Source organism: Salmo trutta, chromosome 25 (assembly GCF_901001165.1).
Source record: "Salmo trutta chromosome 25, fSalTru1.1, whole genome shotgun sequence".
Classification (NCBI taxonomy): Eukaryota; Metazoa; Chordata; class Actinopteri; order Salmoniformes; family Salmonidae; genus Salmo; species Salmo trutta.
In genome coordinates, this window is record NC_042981.1 from 23393087 (window position 1) to 23411519 (window position 18433).

The window sequence follows — 18433 nt, forward strand, 5'->3', positions numbered from 1 at the left end:
CTTTCACCAGTCCATAGAATTCCATTCCACCTGAAAACAACGACAGTAACAGCAACAGAACCAAACTTGCAGGACATTTTCTGCATTGAATTTACAGATTGTCATCATAAATGCTGGAATGTCTGACCACTATCTACTTTGAATACGTATTTAGAGCATCATAAAAGTCAGTCAGTGTAGTTGACTACAGTTTAATTTCTTCATCTTCTCTAAAAAAAGTACAAGTTCTTTCTTTTAAATTCTACACACTAGTTATAAGTTAAGTTAAACCCTGTGAAAATATTGAGATTCTTGTTAAAGGCACAATATTTAGCCATGAGGAGAGAGCACACTGCTACTTATTGTGTCCTGTAGAAGCCTATCTGGTTTAGCTTTTTTATGTAAGCCCTGATAACACAAGCAGTTCACATGTCTACTTGGAATCCACCCGCTATTATAATAATAAAGTAGTTACATCAAAATAGTCCCTGGCCATTGTGATAGCTAAGCAAAGCAATAGTCATGAGCAAAAGCATTTTGGCCATGGAAAAGTACCCTGCTTTATTATAGAGGGAAAGAAACACTACCGTTGTTTATTCAGAAAAATGAAGATATTTTAATTTCAAATGTGAGAAATTGTCATCATCTGAGAGCCGTAGACATGGACTGGCCAGATCTGAATGTAACGGCCTGCCAAACAGAGAGAACTGCAGGATATTATCATTGTGAAAATAAAAGTTAGGATTGCTTAGAATGCTGCCGAGGCCAGTTTAGCTTTTTTCCCCCATCATCCAAATTGTAAGGTTCCAAAGGATGTAATAGAGTACAACCTAATCTAATTTAATTTACAGCCACATAGCATACTTTGTAAGCTTACTACATGCATCTATTGTGACACTAATTGCTGCCCTTTAATGCTACCAAATTACACCGTTACAAGGCTATAAGTACTTATCTTATTTGTTTTGTTGAACTGATATAGTACCCATTCTGGCACAGCTTTTTCTACAACAGCAATGAAACCAGCAACGAATCAAGTGGGAATTACAGGGAATTGTTCAGGTTCATACAATTGATCACCAGGCTTGAGTATAATTACAGGGGAGTGAACAAATTCTTTGGAATCCAAATCAAAAAGCACCTCAGCGCACCACTCCTGTTCTTTTTATGCACCAAAGCAATGAGGCCAATGGATTTCCATGGCAAATCTTATAGCTGGAGAATATCCCGCTTTATGCTAAGCCAGTTTTTCTGATGCTGGAACAGTTTTCACAGAGGCCAAGGTGTTTATGAGTGGAGATAATTTAGTATAATGTTAATGTTAGTACATCTACTTGTGTTTGCCATTTAACATAGAACTTTTTGAATAGCCGAGCTGCACTATAGGTTACTATACTATGTGCAAATACGCTGTACAGTACTGTGTATTTGAACAGAGATTTTGTGTTGGCTGCACTTGGCTCAACCATCTACAGCATGTATTATCAGGGCTTGCGCATTTTTATGTGGTTTCGAAAGCATGGTGACATCATAAGTCATTCTTTACCTGATTTCTTTTAAAGAAAATTACATTTTACATGCTCACAGACGCTGTGAGAATAGATACAAATTTAGATTTTTAAGATTAGTTGATTTCCAATTCACTTCTGCCCTGTACTTACCCTAAATGCAATGATTGTTCAAAAGCATACAGTAGAATGATTTATAATACAGGTAGGCTCAACTATGGAGCCTTTGCTAAGGTTTCATACAAAGGAAAGAAAACGGGCTTTGTTTTACAGTGCAAAAAGCCGGTAAGCACACATGCATCTAGCATTAACCAACAAAATCATGTCACACATTAAGAACATGCAAGGTAGCATGTTCTTCAACTCACTGAATACCGCCTTAGTCACAAGGTGTGGACTCAACACAATGAGAACTGCCTTAATCATGGGAGGATGAACTTATTCATAGTTAAAACAAATGAGAACTACCTTATTCACAGAGCTGGAGTTCAACCAAACAAGGACTTCCTAAACCACAAGATGAAGTTTAACTCAGCAAGGATTTGCTTCAATAACAAGATAGGGTTTAACTAAGAGAAAAATGTATTTGTTATTACCCACAGTTTTTGCAATGTTTTTTTTCTCTTTAGAAGCAAATAAAAGTTGTGTTACGGTCCACATGCAGAGGCTGAGAGGAAATAAGGTGAGAACAGGATTTCCTAATAAATAAAAGGCAGTTGCAGCCTAAGAGTAACAATGATGTCACCAAAGTCCATTTTTGGCACAAAGTTCAGACTTGCAGGTGAACACCTTCACCGCCTCTTAATTCTGTACTAATTTTCACTATTTCTATTTTGTACGGATAAATACAACAAAAAGGTGAGAGAATTTATTAAATTATACTTCTCTTTTTTTATATATATATATATATATATTTATATCATATAATAAATTGTATTTACATTGAAAAGACACCCGCTGCACCTCGCATTCCTCAAACAGAAGTCATACAAACGGGGCTGAATTTAACTCCCCTCTCTTTTACCCTTGCTGTACAAGAACCTAGCTAGCTAAACAAACCTCTAGCGGGAATAGCCACGCACCCTAGTGGACGTAGTACAGCCAGTAGACCAGGTTGAAGAAGGTGAAGGCGATAGGGAAGATGACGCGGGACCACTTGTCTATGGCGTTGACGTCCGTCAGGTCAGGGATCTTGACTTTGAGCTGCGACGCCCTCCTCCTCAAACGACTCTTCTTGTGGCCGACAGGCCGGTCGAGGGCCGGTCGACCATACAGGTCTCGGCTGGCCATGGGCTTACGGTACTGTATGCTGGCGCTGTCGTAGGAGAACATGGTGGCCCGCGGGTCGTTGAGAGCCCCTATCATCTCGGCCCCGGTCATCCCGGCCATGCCACCCATCCCACCCATCTCGTTACGGATCTCCAGATTGGTCAGGAGGATGTTGCCGTGGGCGTCCACCTGGGGAGGGAGATGGGAACAGGAAATGAGGTCACAATATATTACAGAACACAACAGACCATGAGCTTTGATCATTTGAAGTTTGGAAAACATTTAAGCCCATAATGCCAACTCATCTTTTTTGTTGATTTTCATATGCCAGAGACTTTGAATACGAAACGCGAGACCCCCCACTCCTACCTGCACTTTGTTACTCTCCAATCGGCTCTTATTTTCATTGTTGGTTTGAGCTGCTTTCTCTGCCACCTTTTTCTGCAAGTGAGGCCCCCGTCCGAAGAAGATGTAGTTAACGAACGCGTACTCCAGCAGGGCCAGGAAGACGAACACGAAGCAGCCCATCAGGTAGATGTCTATAGCCTTGACATAGGGGATTTTGGGTAAAGTCTCTCTCAAGTGGGTGTTGATGGTGGTCATGGTCAGCACAGTAGTTATGCCTGGGGGAGGAAGGGAAAGGAAGGAAAGGCTCAGGGTCATGGTTAGTTTAGGGTTTAGATGAGGGATCTTAAGCTCCTATACAGGGTGCGTAGGCTTTTGTCTTTCAAGACACGTGCCCTAAGAAATGGGAGACTTCTGGGTATCATAGAAACAAGGATGTGGAAAAGCCCTCTACATGACTTGATGATCTAGATAATTCAATCCAGTCCAAAGCTGCATTCTAAATGCATGGACTTCTGTATGGGGTACAAGGTCAGAATGCTAATATACCAGTCATATTATTGTTGATGTATTAAACCAAGGTGTGGGAACAAGGGGGAAAAAACATTTTTTTTTCGTCTGAAGGGAGTGCATACCAATATGTTACCTACGTTGACCTGATACATACCTTATTTACATTTACCTGTGAAAATGTCAAATGACAGTTGCCATCAGTGCCCGTCACATGCATGACACCTCTGAGCTCCAGGTGAAAGCACTGGACAAGCATAGATCCAGAACAGTGTTATATTGTATTCAAGCGAGACAGTTCTCAGAAGAGCAATGCACAACTAGATAGCGCCTTGGTGTGAAGTTGTCACTCAGCCACAATGCTACATTCACTGTGACACAGACTCTTGGGAGTTAACAAGAACAAGCTGACCCAACTCAACATGGCTCAGCACACAGGCATTCCAATCACTCACTGCTCATACACTTCACCTCATCTCACAACTGCTCACTTCATACAAACAGATGGATGTAAAAATGTGCCCTGCGTTACTGCATTAGATATGTGAACTGGGATCACAAGATGGAAGATCACTGTTCGTTTGGGCATTGTTTTAGTCTATACATACAATGTTTGGTCTACACAAAACTGTTAGATCAAAATAACGTCATCAGTATATAAGACTAATAGGTTTGTTAGACTTGGTTTACAGAACTATCTACACCCATGTAGGCTACATGTATGAACTGTATACAATTATGTATATTACTCACTTAGGTGTGAGACTCATGTAAGAGTAACATGTAAAGTGAGAAATAAAGTCATATTATAATCAGCACAATCAGTTCCACATTATATACTTCATGGACAAAATGCCACATTTTTTGCAGATACATTACATGACCAAAAGTATGCGGACATCTGCTCGTCCAACATCTCATTAAAAAATCATGGGCATTAATATGGAGTTGGTCCCCCCTTTGCTGCTATAACAGCCTCTACTTTCCACTAGATGTTGGAACATTGCTGTGGGGACTTGCTTCCATTCAGCCACAAGAGCATTAGTGAGGTCGGGCACTGATGCTGGGTGATTAGGCCTGGCTCGCAGTCGGCATTCCAATTCACCACAAAGGTGTTCGATGGAGTTGTGTTCCGGGCTCTGTGCAGGCCAGTCAAGTTCTTCCACATCGAACTCGACAAACAATTTCTGTATGGACCTCACTTTGTGCACTGGGGCATTGTCATACTGAAACAGGAAAGGGCCTTCCCCAAACTGTTACCACAAAGTTGGAAGCACAGAATCGTCTAGAATGTCATTGTATGCTGTAGCGTTAAGCATCCACCAAACTTTACAGTTGCCCCTATGCATTTGGGCAGGTAGCGTTATCCGTTAAGATTTCCCTACACTGGAACTAAGGGGCCTAGCCCGAACTATGAAAAACAGCCCCAGACCATTATTCCTCCACCACCAAACTTTACAGTCTGTAATTTGGTAGCGTTCTTCTGGCATCCGTCAAACCCAGATTTGTCTGTCAGACTGCCAGATGGTGAAGTGTGATTCATTACTCCAGAGAATGTGTTTCCACTGCTCCAGAGTCCAATGGCGGCGAGCTTTACACCACTCCAGCCGACGCTTGGCATTGCGCGTGGTGATCTTAGGCTTGTGTGCAGCTGCTCAGCCATGGAAACCCATTTCATTAAGCTCCTGATGAACAGTTATTGTGCTAACATTGGTTCCAGAGGCAGTTTGGAACTCGGTAGTGAGTGTTGCAACCAAGGACAGACGATTTTCAAGCGTTGCGTGCTTCAGGACTCGGTGGTCCCGTTCTGTGAGCTTGTGTGGCCTACCACTTCGCGGCTGAGCCGTTGTTGCACCTAGACGTTTCCGCTTCACAATAACAGCACTTACATTTGAACGGGGCAGCTCTAGCAGGGCAGAAAGTTGACAAATTGTCTTGTTGGAAAGGTGGCTTCCTAAGACAGTGCCACATACATACATATATACACACATACATACATACATACATACATATTATTACACACACACACACACACACACACACACACACACACATACATACACATACATATATATATACACACACACACACACACACACACACACACACATACATACATACATACATACATATATATATATACAGTTGAAGTCGGAAGTTTAAATACACCTTAGCCAAATACATTTAAACTCCGTTTTTCACAATTCCTGACATTTAATCCTAGTACAAATTCCCTGTCGTAGGTCAGTTAGGATCACCACTTTATTTTAAGAAGGTGAAATGTCAGAATAATAGTAGAGAGAATGATTTATTTCAGCTTTTATTTCTTTCATCACATTCCTAGTGGGTCAGAAGTTCACATACACTCAATTAGTATTTGGTAGCATTGCCTTTAAATTGTTTAACTTGGGTCAAACGTTTTGGGTAGCCTTCCACAAGCTTCCCACAATAAGTTGGGTGAATTTTGGTCCATTCCTCCTGACACAGCTGGTGTAACCGAGTCAGGTTTGTAGGCCTCCTTGCTCGCACACGCCTTTTCAGTTATGCCCACACATTTTCAATGGGATTGAGGACAGGGCTTTGTGATGGCCACTCCAATACCTTGACTTTGTTGTCCTTAAGCCATTTTGCCACAACTTTGGAAGTATGCTTGGGGTCATTGTCCATTTGGAAGACCCATTTGCGACCAAGCTTTAACTTCCTGACTGATGTCTTGAGATGTTGCTTCAATATATCCACATAATTTTCCTACCTCATGATGCCATCTATTTTGTGAAGTGCACCAGTCCCTCCTGCAGCAAGCACCCCCACAACATGATGCTGCCACCCCGGTACTTCACGGTTGGGATGGTGTTCTTCGGCTTGCAAGGCTCCGCCTTTTTCCTCCAATCATAACGATTGTAATTATGGCCAAACAGTTATATTTTTGTTTCATCAGACCAGAGGACATTTCTCCAAAAAGTACGATCTTTGTCCCTATATGCAGTTGCAAACCATAGTCTGGCTTTTTTATGGGGGTTTTGGAGCAGTGGCTTCTTCCTTGCCGAGTGGCCTTTCAGGTTGTGTCGATATAGGACTCGTTTTACTGTGGATATAGATACTTTGTACCTGTTTCCTCCAGCATCTTCACAAGGTCCTTTGCTGTTGTTCTGGGAATGATTTGCACGTTTGGCACCAAAGTACTTTCATCTCTAGGAGACAGAACGCGTATCCTTCCTGAGCGGTATGACGGCTGTGTGGTCCCATGGTGTTTATACTTGCTTACTATTGTTTGTACAGATGAATGTGGTACCTTCGGGCATTTGGAAATTGCTCCCAAGGATGAAACAGACTTGTGGAGGTCTACAATTATTTTTCTGAGGTCTTGGCTGATCTCTTTTCATTTTCCCATGATGTCAAGCAAAGAGGCACTGAGTTTGAAGGTAGGCCTTGAAATACATCCACAGGTACACCTCCAATTGACTCAAATAATTTTCTGGAATTTTACAAGCTGTTTAAAGGCACAGTCAACTTAGTGTATACAAACTTCTGACCCACTGGAATTGTGATACAGTGAATTATAAGCGAAATAATCTGTCTGTAAACAATTGTTGGAAAAATTACTAGTGTCATGCACAAAGTATTTGTCCTAACCGACTTGCCAAAACTATAGTTTGTTAACAAGAAGTTTGTGGAGTGGTTGAAAAACAAGTTTTAATGACTCCAACCTATGTGTATGTAAACTTCTGACTTCAACTGTACACACACATATATATATATATATATCACACACACACACAAAAGTATATCCATGCATTTTATATATGCATCTGGGGTTTACTATGCATCATTGGGTAAAGCACACCCTCAAACGTGCCATCATATTGATAACAGTAAGCCTGCCAGTATGCACACTATAAACAGTAGACAAGCTGACAGAAGAGTGTGAAATACTTGGAAAATGCAACCACTTACCATTCAAAGCAAATGCAGTATCTGTGTATGCTGTATGTGTTTTATTTAAACCCAATAACCTGTGAAAGTTGATACTTCACAAGCAAAATGTAAACAAAACTGGAGCCCCCCTTTTTGTAGGCAGGAACAAAGACCGGAAGCAGTGTTATGGTATTTAGCTCAAAAATATAGGAGCATCAGTTGCTCTAGCTAGCTTAATAACTGTGGCGTGAAATATTTACACTTTTACAGTTAGTTAGCAACCGTTTCTTCGCTAGCTACGGTAACACCCCCTTATAATGCCTCAAAGTGTTGTTTACTGATTCTTTAGTTGTTCCACAGATAACGTTCTCTGCTTCTTTGCTTTGGTACATTTCATCTCTCACCTTAAACTCAGGTTATATCACTGATGCACACCAATGAGTCAGTAGCTAGTCCACTGTGTGTTTTGTAAGGATACAAACTGCCTCAGGGGTAGGGCAACCATGCATGTGAGGACACAAGGACACACTCTGCTGAGGGGTGTGTGTTTGTGTGTACACTCGACCTTGATGACAATGAGCATTTCAGGATTCATCTCTGACCTCCATGTCGTGGCTGCAAGGAAACCCATATTGGATGAGGTAGTAAGCACCTAAAGAATCACTGTGCTTTGGAGGATGAATAGGTAGCCCTTAACTGTGCCTTTGGGGCTGTGTGTGTCAGTCTATCTTAAGACTGTGTCCGTGTGCATGGATGCATACCGCCTAGGGGGCTGTGTGTAAGTACAAGTTCTGCCTAGGGGGCTGTGTGTAAGTACAAGTTCTGCCTAGGGGGCTGTGTGTAAGTACAAGTTCTGCCTAGGGGGCTGTGTGTAAGTACACGTTATGCCTAGGGGGCTGTGTGTAAGTACAAGTTCTGCCTAGGGGGCTGTGTGTAAGTACAAGTTCTGCCTAGGGGGCTGTGTGTAAGTACAAGTTCTGCCTAGGGGGCTGTGTGTAAGTACAAGTTCTGCCTAGGGGGCTGTGTGTAAGTACAAGTTCTGCCTAGGGGGCTGTGTGTAAGTGTACACCAAGGTTATTATAGTTTTGTGTTTTTAGATTCGTTTTCAGTTTAGTTTCAGTTAGTTTTCAGATCTGATTGACAAGTTTTATAAAAACATTTCTATTTAGTTTTTATATTATTTCATTTCAGTTTTAGGGACAAAAAAAAAACTATGCTTGGGAGACTATGTGTTGTATAGTTTTTGTGATTTTTGAGAGGTTACTCACTTCATGTTACTGTGGGGCAGTAATGCACAAGGTGATACAAATAATAATAATAATTTATTACATTTGTAAAGCGCTTTTCATTATACAGAATAATCGCAAAGTGCTTAAATTAAAATGTAAAAACCAAATAGAAAAAAATGACAACTAGACAGGGCAACTGACACAAAGAACACAGCTGACGCTACAAGTAGGGTTGCAAAGGGTCGGAAACTTCCTGGGAATTTTGCTTAAATTCATCAAAAACGTTAGCTTATAACAGTGAACCTTTTTTTGTGGGATACACGAGGCAATTCTAGGTCTTGTGGCATATTTTGTTTAAACTATCCCCAATTCAATGGAGTTGCAACCCTCTGCATGCACAGTGCATTCTTCCATCACAGCTGATTCTCAAGATCTTGCACACTAATGAGGTGCTATTGAGCCCACACTATTACACTGTCTGAGCCAAGGACTACATGCTTTCTGGTAAGTTTTGATTACAACACTGGGTGGGGTGAATATATTCTATATGACATACATAATTTTTTGTTAACTAGTAAATAGTAGCCAACAGCAAAGTGTGCTTAAATCATTTCTAATTTGTTAACAATTTCTGCTAGTTAGTTTTTGCTACCTTGAGCCTGCTAACTGAGGTGTTAATTCCATCCATGTTCCATTTTAAAACATTTATCTTACAAAGGAGTTGTTTAATCTAACTATTTATCTGTACATGGAATTGTATTTTTATTTTCTTAAAAAAAAAAAATCGAATCTATACAGGAAAATGCCACAAGCACTATCTGTTCTGTGGAGACATTTCACTACAGCTAATGTAGAAGGAAAAGCTGTGTACATTTGCAAATACTGTGCCAAATCATATGTGAAGAATCCCACAAAGATGCAGAATAATCTGGCCAAGTGCATAAAGTTCCCTCGGCGCTCACAACAAGCAACCTCTGACAAAAGTCCCTCAACTTCTATTCGAGGTGAAAATGATGAATCAGACACCTTATCGATAGCAAACAGCTCATGGTCCTCCTGGAATCAGATTTTTTTTGACTCAATGGAGGAACGTAGTCAGAGAAATGCTGATGAATGTCTTGCTCGAGCTGTGTATGCAACTGGTTCACCTCTGATGCTCACAGGCAATGTGTATTGGAAGACATTTCTGAATGTTCTTCACCCAGCATACACCCCTCCAACCAGACATGCTTTATCTACTCATTTGCAGGATGGAGAATTCATCAGAGTTCAAGTGAAGGTCAAGCAAATCAAGAGAAAGCAGACTGTATTGCAATCATCTCTGATGGGTGGTCGAATGTTTGTGGGCAAGGAATAATGAACTACATCATCTCCACCCCTCAACCAGTATTCTACAAGAGCACATACACAAGGGACAACAGACACACCGATCTCTACATTGCAGATGAGCTGAAGGCAGTCATCAATGACCTTGGACCACAGAAGGTATTTACACTGGTGACAGACAATGCTGCAAACATGAAGGCTGCTTGGTCTAAAGTGGAGGAGTCCTACCCTCACATCACACCCATTGGCTGTGCTGTTCATGCATTGAATCTGCTCTCCAAGGACATCCTGGCACTGAAAACAATTGATACACTCTACAAGAGATCCAAGGAAATGTTTAGGTATGTGAAGGGTCATCAAGTTATAGCAGCAATCTACCTCACCAAGCAAAGTGAGAAGAATAAGAGCACCACATTGAAGCTGGCCAGCAACACCAGTTGGGGTGGTGTTGTCATCATGTTTGACAGTCTCCTGGAGGGGAAGGAGTCTCTCCAAGAAATGGCCATATCACAGTCTGTCGATATGGACAACCCCATCAAGAGGATCCTCCTGGATGATGCATTTTGAGAGAGAGTGGTAGTAAGCAGCCTGAAACTCCTGAAACCTATAGCAGTAGCCATTGCACTGATTGAGGGAGACAATGCCATCCTGTCTGATGTTCAGTCTCTGCTTCCAGATGTAAGAGAAGAAATCCGTACTGCCCTGCCCACTTCACTGTTGCTCCAAGCAGAGGAAACTGTAGTTCTGAAATACATCAGAAAGCGTGAAGACTTCTGCCTGAAGCCCATATACACCGCAGCGTACATGTTGGACCCCAAGTATGCTGGCAAGAGCATCCTGTCTGGTGCAGAGATCAACAAGGCCTATGGTGTCATCACTACCGTGTCTCACCACCTTGGCCTGGATGAGGGCAAGGTTCTTGGCAGTCTGGCGATGTACACTTCCAAGCAAGGGCTTTGGGATGGAGATGCAATATGGCAGTCGTGCCAACATGTCTCATCAGCCACCTGGTGGAAGGGACTTTATGGATCTGAGGCTCTTTCCCCTCTTGCCTACATCGTCCTCCAAATCCCAGCAACATCAGCCGCCTCAGAGCGCAACTGGTCCTTGTTTGGGAACACACACACCAAAGCACGCAACAGGCTGACCAATACAAGGGTTGAAAAATTGGTGGCCATCCGGGCAAATTTGAGGCTTTTTGAGCCTAACAACGAGCCATCCTCAACAAGGTTGGAAAGTGACAGTGAAGATGAGGCCTCAGAGTCTGATGTTCAAGAGGTGGACATTGAGGAGGTCCAGGGAGAAGACATGGAAGCCTGAGAGAGGGACGACCAAAGCTTTAGTTTCTAGACTATCATTTTACAGATGTATGTTGAAAATGTTTTTGGGAGATGTGATGGATCATTGGGATCATTCAATATTCCCTTTCTTTTGTTGTTCAGTGAAATCATCCCATGTGAAGAGTCAACTCATTTAATTAAAGGATTTAATCATTTGCAATTATGTCTACTTATGATAAGGTAAAAGATTTATGTTTCTGTCTCCATATGATATGGTAAATATATCCAATGCAAAAAAACATCTACATTTAAATGGTATCTAAGGATGCACGATATAAATCGGTGAACATATCGGAATCGGCCGATATTAGCTAAAAATGCCAACATCATTATCGGCCCGATGTCTAGTTTAACGCCGATGTCAAAAACTGATGTCAAAGCTGACGTGCATACCTATATAATGTAGGTACATGACATAATGGCGCCACTTAAAATTTTGCTCTACACGTGCAACACAGCATTCCTAACCTAGCCCACAATGTCTGCTGTGTGGATCGAGCAGTCAACAAGTCGAGCATTCATTTGAAAGAGTAAGAAAATTTCAGCTAGACAACTCAAAGGCGAAATCCATTAACGCCAAGATAATGGAATTCATTGCCCTTGACAATCAACCGTTCTCTGTCGTGGGTGATGTTGGCATTCTTGACTAGTCGAGCACCGGTACACACTAACGTTACCAAGTGCGCTATTGTTCAGATGTTGCCCTACCGGAGTTACAGTAATAGCGTCCCTGCTATTAGCTTCACAACATACTATGGAATGCCGTTTGGGTCTTTGCGTATCAAAAAAGATACACGTCAAATAACACTATTTGACGCGTTAAATAAGCTTTTAATTTGACATGTCAAATAACACAGTTCTATTATAGAATGTTATGTGTTCTGAATTTGCATGTGCAAGCCAAGCACCACCACTACTATGAGTAGCACTGTCAAAGCTGTCCAAAAAAGTATGCAATCAAGCAAACACTGGCTACGAACATTGTGTTTACAAAACCAAGTTGGTAATAAAGCATTATTTGTTCGACCGCAACTTCTGGGGTAGCTAGCTAGCTTTATCTTGGTACCTAGAAAACAATGACCAGTAGAAACTGCAGTCATTTTCACTATTCTTAGCAATGATTTAGGAATCCTTGTGAATACGTATTAGCTAGGTAGCCACTTGTTGCTCGCCTATTGAAATTGAACTTCAGTTCATGAAAATAAATAGTTAGCCAGCTACTTAACCCTGTTGCCCAAAGCTAACGTTATAAGCAGCCAGCTAGCTTAATTTGGCTAATAAGACTCGACTTGACAGGTGTATGTGTTGTGAAGCTAACCACAATAAGGATTAGGCACAATAGTGGAATTTTCGGGTTGCCTTCAAAATAAAAGTACCTCTTAAAGTAATGCAGAAGGTTACAATTGGTGGAATCATGCCATATTTAGACTAGATAAGGTTAAACAAGGTTGGAATGTAAAGCAATGAAATGGGGTATCAGTCTACTTGGTGACACACACAGAACACAACTGTGAAGAGTTTATGCAAATATTAGCGTTGTAGCTCTTATCGCGGGACTGTGACTATGTGAAATAACCTCCCCAGTCAGCCTATTGCGTGTATTGACATTCATATTGCACTGTACAGCTTTAACTAAGGATTGGGGATCAATGAAATGGGGTAACAGTCCACTCAATATCCAATATATATTTTTCCCAACGTCCTCCTCAGAGTTATCAGACTCCAAAACATCCACGCTGTATTGTTTTTCTTGGGAATAGTGTTCAATACACATAGGTTGACAATTAATGTGGATCAATTCACAGTTGATTCAGAGTCCCGCAATAAGAGCTACGATGCTAATGTTCTCTGGGTGTCACTGAGTAGACTGATGCCCCATGTCATTGATCCACAATCCATTGGTAAGGCTGTACAGTGAAATAAGTATACCCCCAATGCAATTCTAAAGTATAACATTTTACATTTACATCTTAGTCATTTAGCAGACGCTCTTATCCAGAGTGACTTACAGTAGTGAATGCATACATTTCATTTCATGCATTTTTTTGTCCTGTACATTTTTTGTACTGTACATTTTTTTTGTACTATAATACATCCAGTGTGATTTCAACAGATTTTTGTCAAATTAACAAATTGTCTTTATCTTGACTTTATATAACATTCCTAACCTCGTTTAGCATGATCTATTAAATTATGGCATAATTCTACTATTTGTAGTCATTTGCATCACTGTCAATGACATACTTTTATTTTGAAGGCTAATCCTTATAGTGGCTAGCTTCACATAGATGGGTCCGACCACCATTAATCAAATAAAAACGGTCTTATAAATGAGGGTTATTTTAGATGATGACACCTAGCTATATAGTTAGCTAGCTAACTATAGCTACTGAAACAGATTGTCGTTTTGCTATGTTTTTGGGGAAGAACATTGTTTGCATCCATGAGCTAGCTAGCTAGCTTTTATGACCAGCACCGTAGGCGCGTGAGACAACTTTACCAGCATCATAGCATACGTATCGATGAATCGTTGTGACATATGCAATACGAGTGATAGTGTAATCAATGTGCAATAACTACGTAAAAAATGTATGAACACGTTAAATGATTATGTGACGTGCAGTCATATTCAGGTCCTGATTGGTCAACAAGCTTATTCGACGCATCAAATAGTGTTATTTGACATGCATCTTTTTTTACATGGAAAGACCCAAATGGCGTTCAATAGAAATCCTGGGTGAGAATGAAACGACTGAACAAATGAACAACGAAACAGCACAGCAAGTAAGTGAAAGAAATAGGTTTGATTATGTTTTACTGGTAATGGGGACATATGTAAATGCCAACAAAATAACTTTTTGGTCAGTGTGGTGTGTGGTTTGTGTGTAACCTTTATTTAACTTGGCAAGTCAGTTAAGAACAAATTCTTATTTACAATGACGGCCTACCCCGGGCAAACCCGGACAACGCTGGGCCAATTGTGCGCCGCCCTATGGGACTCCCAATCACGGCCGGATGTGATACAGTCTGGATTCGAACCAGGGACTGTTGTGATGCCTCTTCCACTGAGATGCAGTGCCTTAGACCGCTGCGTCCATGTATGTGTGTTAACTATTTAACTGTACTAGAATGCTTAAAAAGGCAGCAAAAATGTTAAATATCGGTATCGTTTTTTTTGGCAAGGAAAATAATGGATATCGGTATCAGCCAAAAATGTCATATCGGTGCAACACTAGTATTAATATTAATTTGCATATATTTCTGTTAATTCCTACTCATTCCAATATATTCCCGTTAATTCCCACGGAAAGTTTCCACCTCTGAATATTCCCCAAAATGTGCAACCCTAGCTACAAGGGACAAGGACACCAAGGAGCACAGATATCAACAGAAAGCCTTCCTTAAAGGAAAACTCAGCAATATGACATAAATACAGAAAGTAAACAGAAATAGTGGGTCAATTTCTGAAACAACTATGAGCATTGAAGCGTGAGGCTCAACTTCTCTGTTTTGGTTCCCTGGCTACCGCACTATAAACAGCGTGAAGCGAACCCTTGCACATGCGCAGATACTCTGTGTAACTGTGTGAGAAAAAAATATTGTATCACGCTTATCTACTCAGACGTTGCTGACGCCTGCCAGATCTAAATAGGTATTTTACATATCAGCTAACCACATCAAGGTCGCGTTTCCCTGCTCAGACGTTGCATGCATCAACCAATGGTTGCGTGCCACGTCATCGGCTGTGCAGTCGGGCACCAGATTGCAATACCATTAAGAGCTGATAGGTAAAATACTTATCCAGGCGTTGTAAGATCTGGCATGCGTCAAAATCTGAGCAGAGAAACACGACCGACATCTTATAGCAATCTGGTGCTCGAGTGCACAATCGATGACGTGGCACGCAGCCATTGGTTGATACATGCAATGCCATCTCACTGAGTCTACCTTTAAATTAAAGTCAATGTCACTAGTCAGATTCAGAAGCTTGAAAACCCAATTACATTTTTGCCCCCCCCAGAACATAAATACATGTTTTTTTGGTTTTATTTTAGTTAGCTTTGGAGTCCAAGATAATATTTTCTGTATAGTTTTAGTTTTTCAAACAGGTTTGTCAAATGTTTTATTTCAGTTTACTGAATCGTTTTTTTTTTTATTATTTACTGTTATTTTTAGTTTCAGTTTACTAAAATAACCTTGGTGTACACTCTGCCTAAGGGGACTGTGTGTGTGTGTGTAAGTATACTCTACCTAGGGGGCTTTGTGTAAGGGTACACTCTGCCAAGAAGGGAAGTGTGTAAATATACACTCTACCTAAGAGGCTGTGTGCAAGTACACACTGTCCATCGAGGGACTCACTATAACTAGAAGCATTTACTCGGCTGTGTGAAGGGGCACATTCTGCCTGCCTGGAAGGCAGTACAACACATGCCTACACCTGGTAACCCAAAGCTACTAAAGACATTCAGACGTGACTCTTTATTGAACCCCTCCACATGGACAACCCATAGAATAACCCAAAGACACCGACCTAACCTCCCCCCCCACATGGACAACCCGTAGAATAACCCAAAGACACCGACCTAAAGCGACTCTGGCCGCAGACGCGTCATAGTTGATCCAGAAGGAGACCCAGGATAGGATGGTGATCAGGGTCGAGGGCATGTAGGTCTGTAGGATGAAGTAGCCAATGTTCCTCTTCAGCTTAAAACTCAGAGAGAGCCTCGGGTAGGAGCCTGGGAGACCAAACACAGTTTTCACATCGGAGTAGGATGAAGTTTCCCACTAGACGCTGAACTAAGGTCAGTTTAGCATTTAGGGGTAAGATTATCCTATTTTCTGTGCCTGAGAGAACTTCTACCCGGTGCTTATGTGGCAGTTACAATCTGCCACACTCTCTAACGTTAGACACTCTTAAGTGGAACATCAGAAACTTTAATTAATAATACACTCTTGTAAGGGTTAGTAATCAGATTGTTACCTGTAGCAAACACTGCTTTTGTGGATTGGATGTGGTAGTCTATTATAGAGAATTGGGGCAGTTCGATGTTCTCCACCCCAGTCACTGAATTATCACCTTTCCAGTAGAACTCGATGTCATCAGTGGTGTACCCATCTGCGAGAGGGAGAGACTGTTACATCATCTAAAATGGACAGACAGAAGGCTACGTATGTCACGGCCAGTGTACCCAGCTGAGAATCTAACAGAATGGAACGTCATTCAACATGGACAGGCAGAAACGTGTGTCATTGAGAGTTTACTTGTCTGAAGCGGTGGCTCAAGTCTTTTTCTAACACTTCTCTTTGCCTGGTCTTAGTTGGAAAAGGAATGAAACAGTCAGTTATTGGCCTTTCAGTAATTAGGCAAACTTAATTGGACTGGGTTGGCTTTTTCTCCCGTCAGACTCCTCCGCTTATCTAAAGGGAACCGCAGGATTTCAGGGAATTAGTTGCTTCTCATTACTGCCTGTACTCAATCAGTGGTTTTGTCTTTCTTTCCCATTCATTTAATTTATGTGTGAGAGGGTCTTGGGTTATCACATCACCCCTGATGCCATAAGAGTATGGGAGAATGATGTGTAAAGAAATGTGTAGACCAATATGGAGATAGTTGATTTCAATGAGACTACGAAGAATAGCACAGCAGCACTGGAGATGTGTTCCCATGTATCTGTGTCCACAGCCAGAAACTGGACCAGATTGCCCACAGCTAGAAACTGGATCAGATTGCCCACTGCCAGAAACTGGACCAGACTGTACACAGCCAGAAACTGGACCAGACTGCCCATTGCTAGAAACTGGACCAGACTGTACACAGCCAGAAACTGGACCAGACTGCCCATTGCTAGAAACTGGACCAGACTGTACTCAGCCAGAAACTGGACCAGATTGCCCATTGCTAGAAACTGGACCAGAATGCCCACAGCCAGAAACTGGATCAGAATGCCCACAGCTAGACACTTTGCACCTGCTATTTCCGTGAGGGTATAACATGAAAAATATATAATAACTTTTTTAAGGCCACATCCACGCTAGCAGTAACCTTAGTCTTGATTGTTCTTTTATTTTTATTTTTTTAGGGGGTAGATCAGCATTAATATTGTAGATACTGTACAGTATATTGTGGCTTCTATCAATGTAATTGTCTGCATCATTTACAATACCCCATATATTTTTTTTTGCACACACACACACACACACACACACACACATAAAGATTGGACACACCGACTCATTCCAAAGTTTCTTTATTTTGACTATTTTCTACATTGTAGAATAATAGTGAAGACATCAAAACTATGAAATAACACATCATATAGTAACTAAAACATTGTTAAACAAATCAAAATATATTTTATATTTGAAATTCTTCAAAGTAGCCACCCTTTGGCCTGATGACAGCTTTGCACACTCAGCATTATCTCAACCAGCTTCATGAGGTAACCTGGAATGCATTTCAATTAACAGGTGTGCCTTGTTAAAAGTTCATTTGTGGAATTTCTTTCCTTAATGCGTTTGAGCCAATCAGTTAGTTGTGTTGTGACAAGGTAGGGGTGGTATACAGAACATAGCCCTATTTGGTAAAAGACCAAGTCCATATTTTGACAAGAACAGCTTTAATAAACGACAGACCATCATTAATTTAAGATATGAAGGTCAGTCAATCCGAAAAATGTCAAGATCTTTGAAAGTTTCTTCAAGTGCAGTAGCAAAAACCAGTGCTGAAATGAAACTGGCTCATGAGGACCGCCACAGGAATGGAAGACCCAGAGTTACCTCTGCCGCAAAGGATAAGTTCCTTAGAGTTACCAGCCTCAGAAATTGCAGCCCAAATAAATGCTTCACAGAGTTCAAGTAACCGACACATCTCAAAATCAACTGTTCAGAGGCGACTGCGTGAATCAGGCTTTCATGGTCGAATTGGCATAGAAACCACTACTAAAGGACACCAATAATAAGAAGAGACTTGCTTGGGGCAAGAAACACGAGCAATGGACATTAGACCCAACAC

General features: G+C 41.3%; 1 protein-coding gene across 1 annotated transcript in view; it reads right to left on the reverse strand.

The window, feature by feature from the left end:
* LOC115162184 (gamma-aminobutyric acid receptor subunit beta-1-like) overlaps nt 1-18433 on the reverse strand; it is a 57673-nt gene that overhangs the window by 439 nt on the left and 38801 nt on the right. The window contains exons 6-9 of the mRNA XM_029713244.1: nt 16403-16537; nt 16005-16157; nt 3126-3379; nt 1-2945 (exon numbers count right to left, since the gene is read on the reverse strand). The exon at nt 1-2945 is cut by the window's left edge and continues 439 nt beyond it. Coding sequence (XP_029569104.1) covers nt 2571-2945; nt 3126-3379; nt 16005-16157; nt 16403-16537 — 917 coding nt within the window. The 3' untranslated portion in view covers nt 1-2570. The remainder of the gene's footprint in view (nt 2946-3125; nt 3380-16004; nt 16158-16402; nt 16538-18433) is intronic.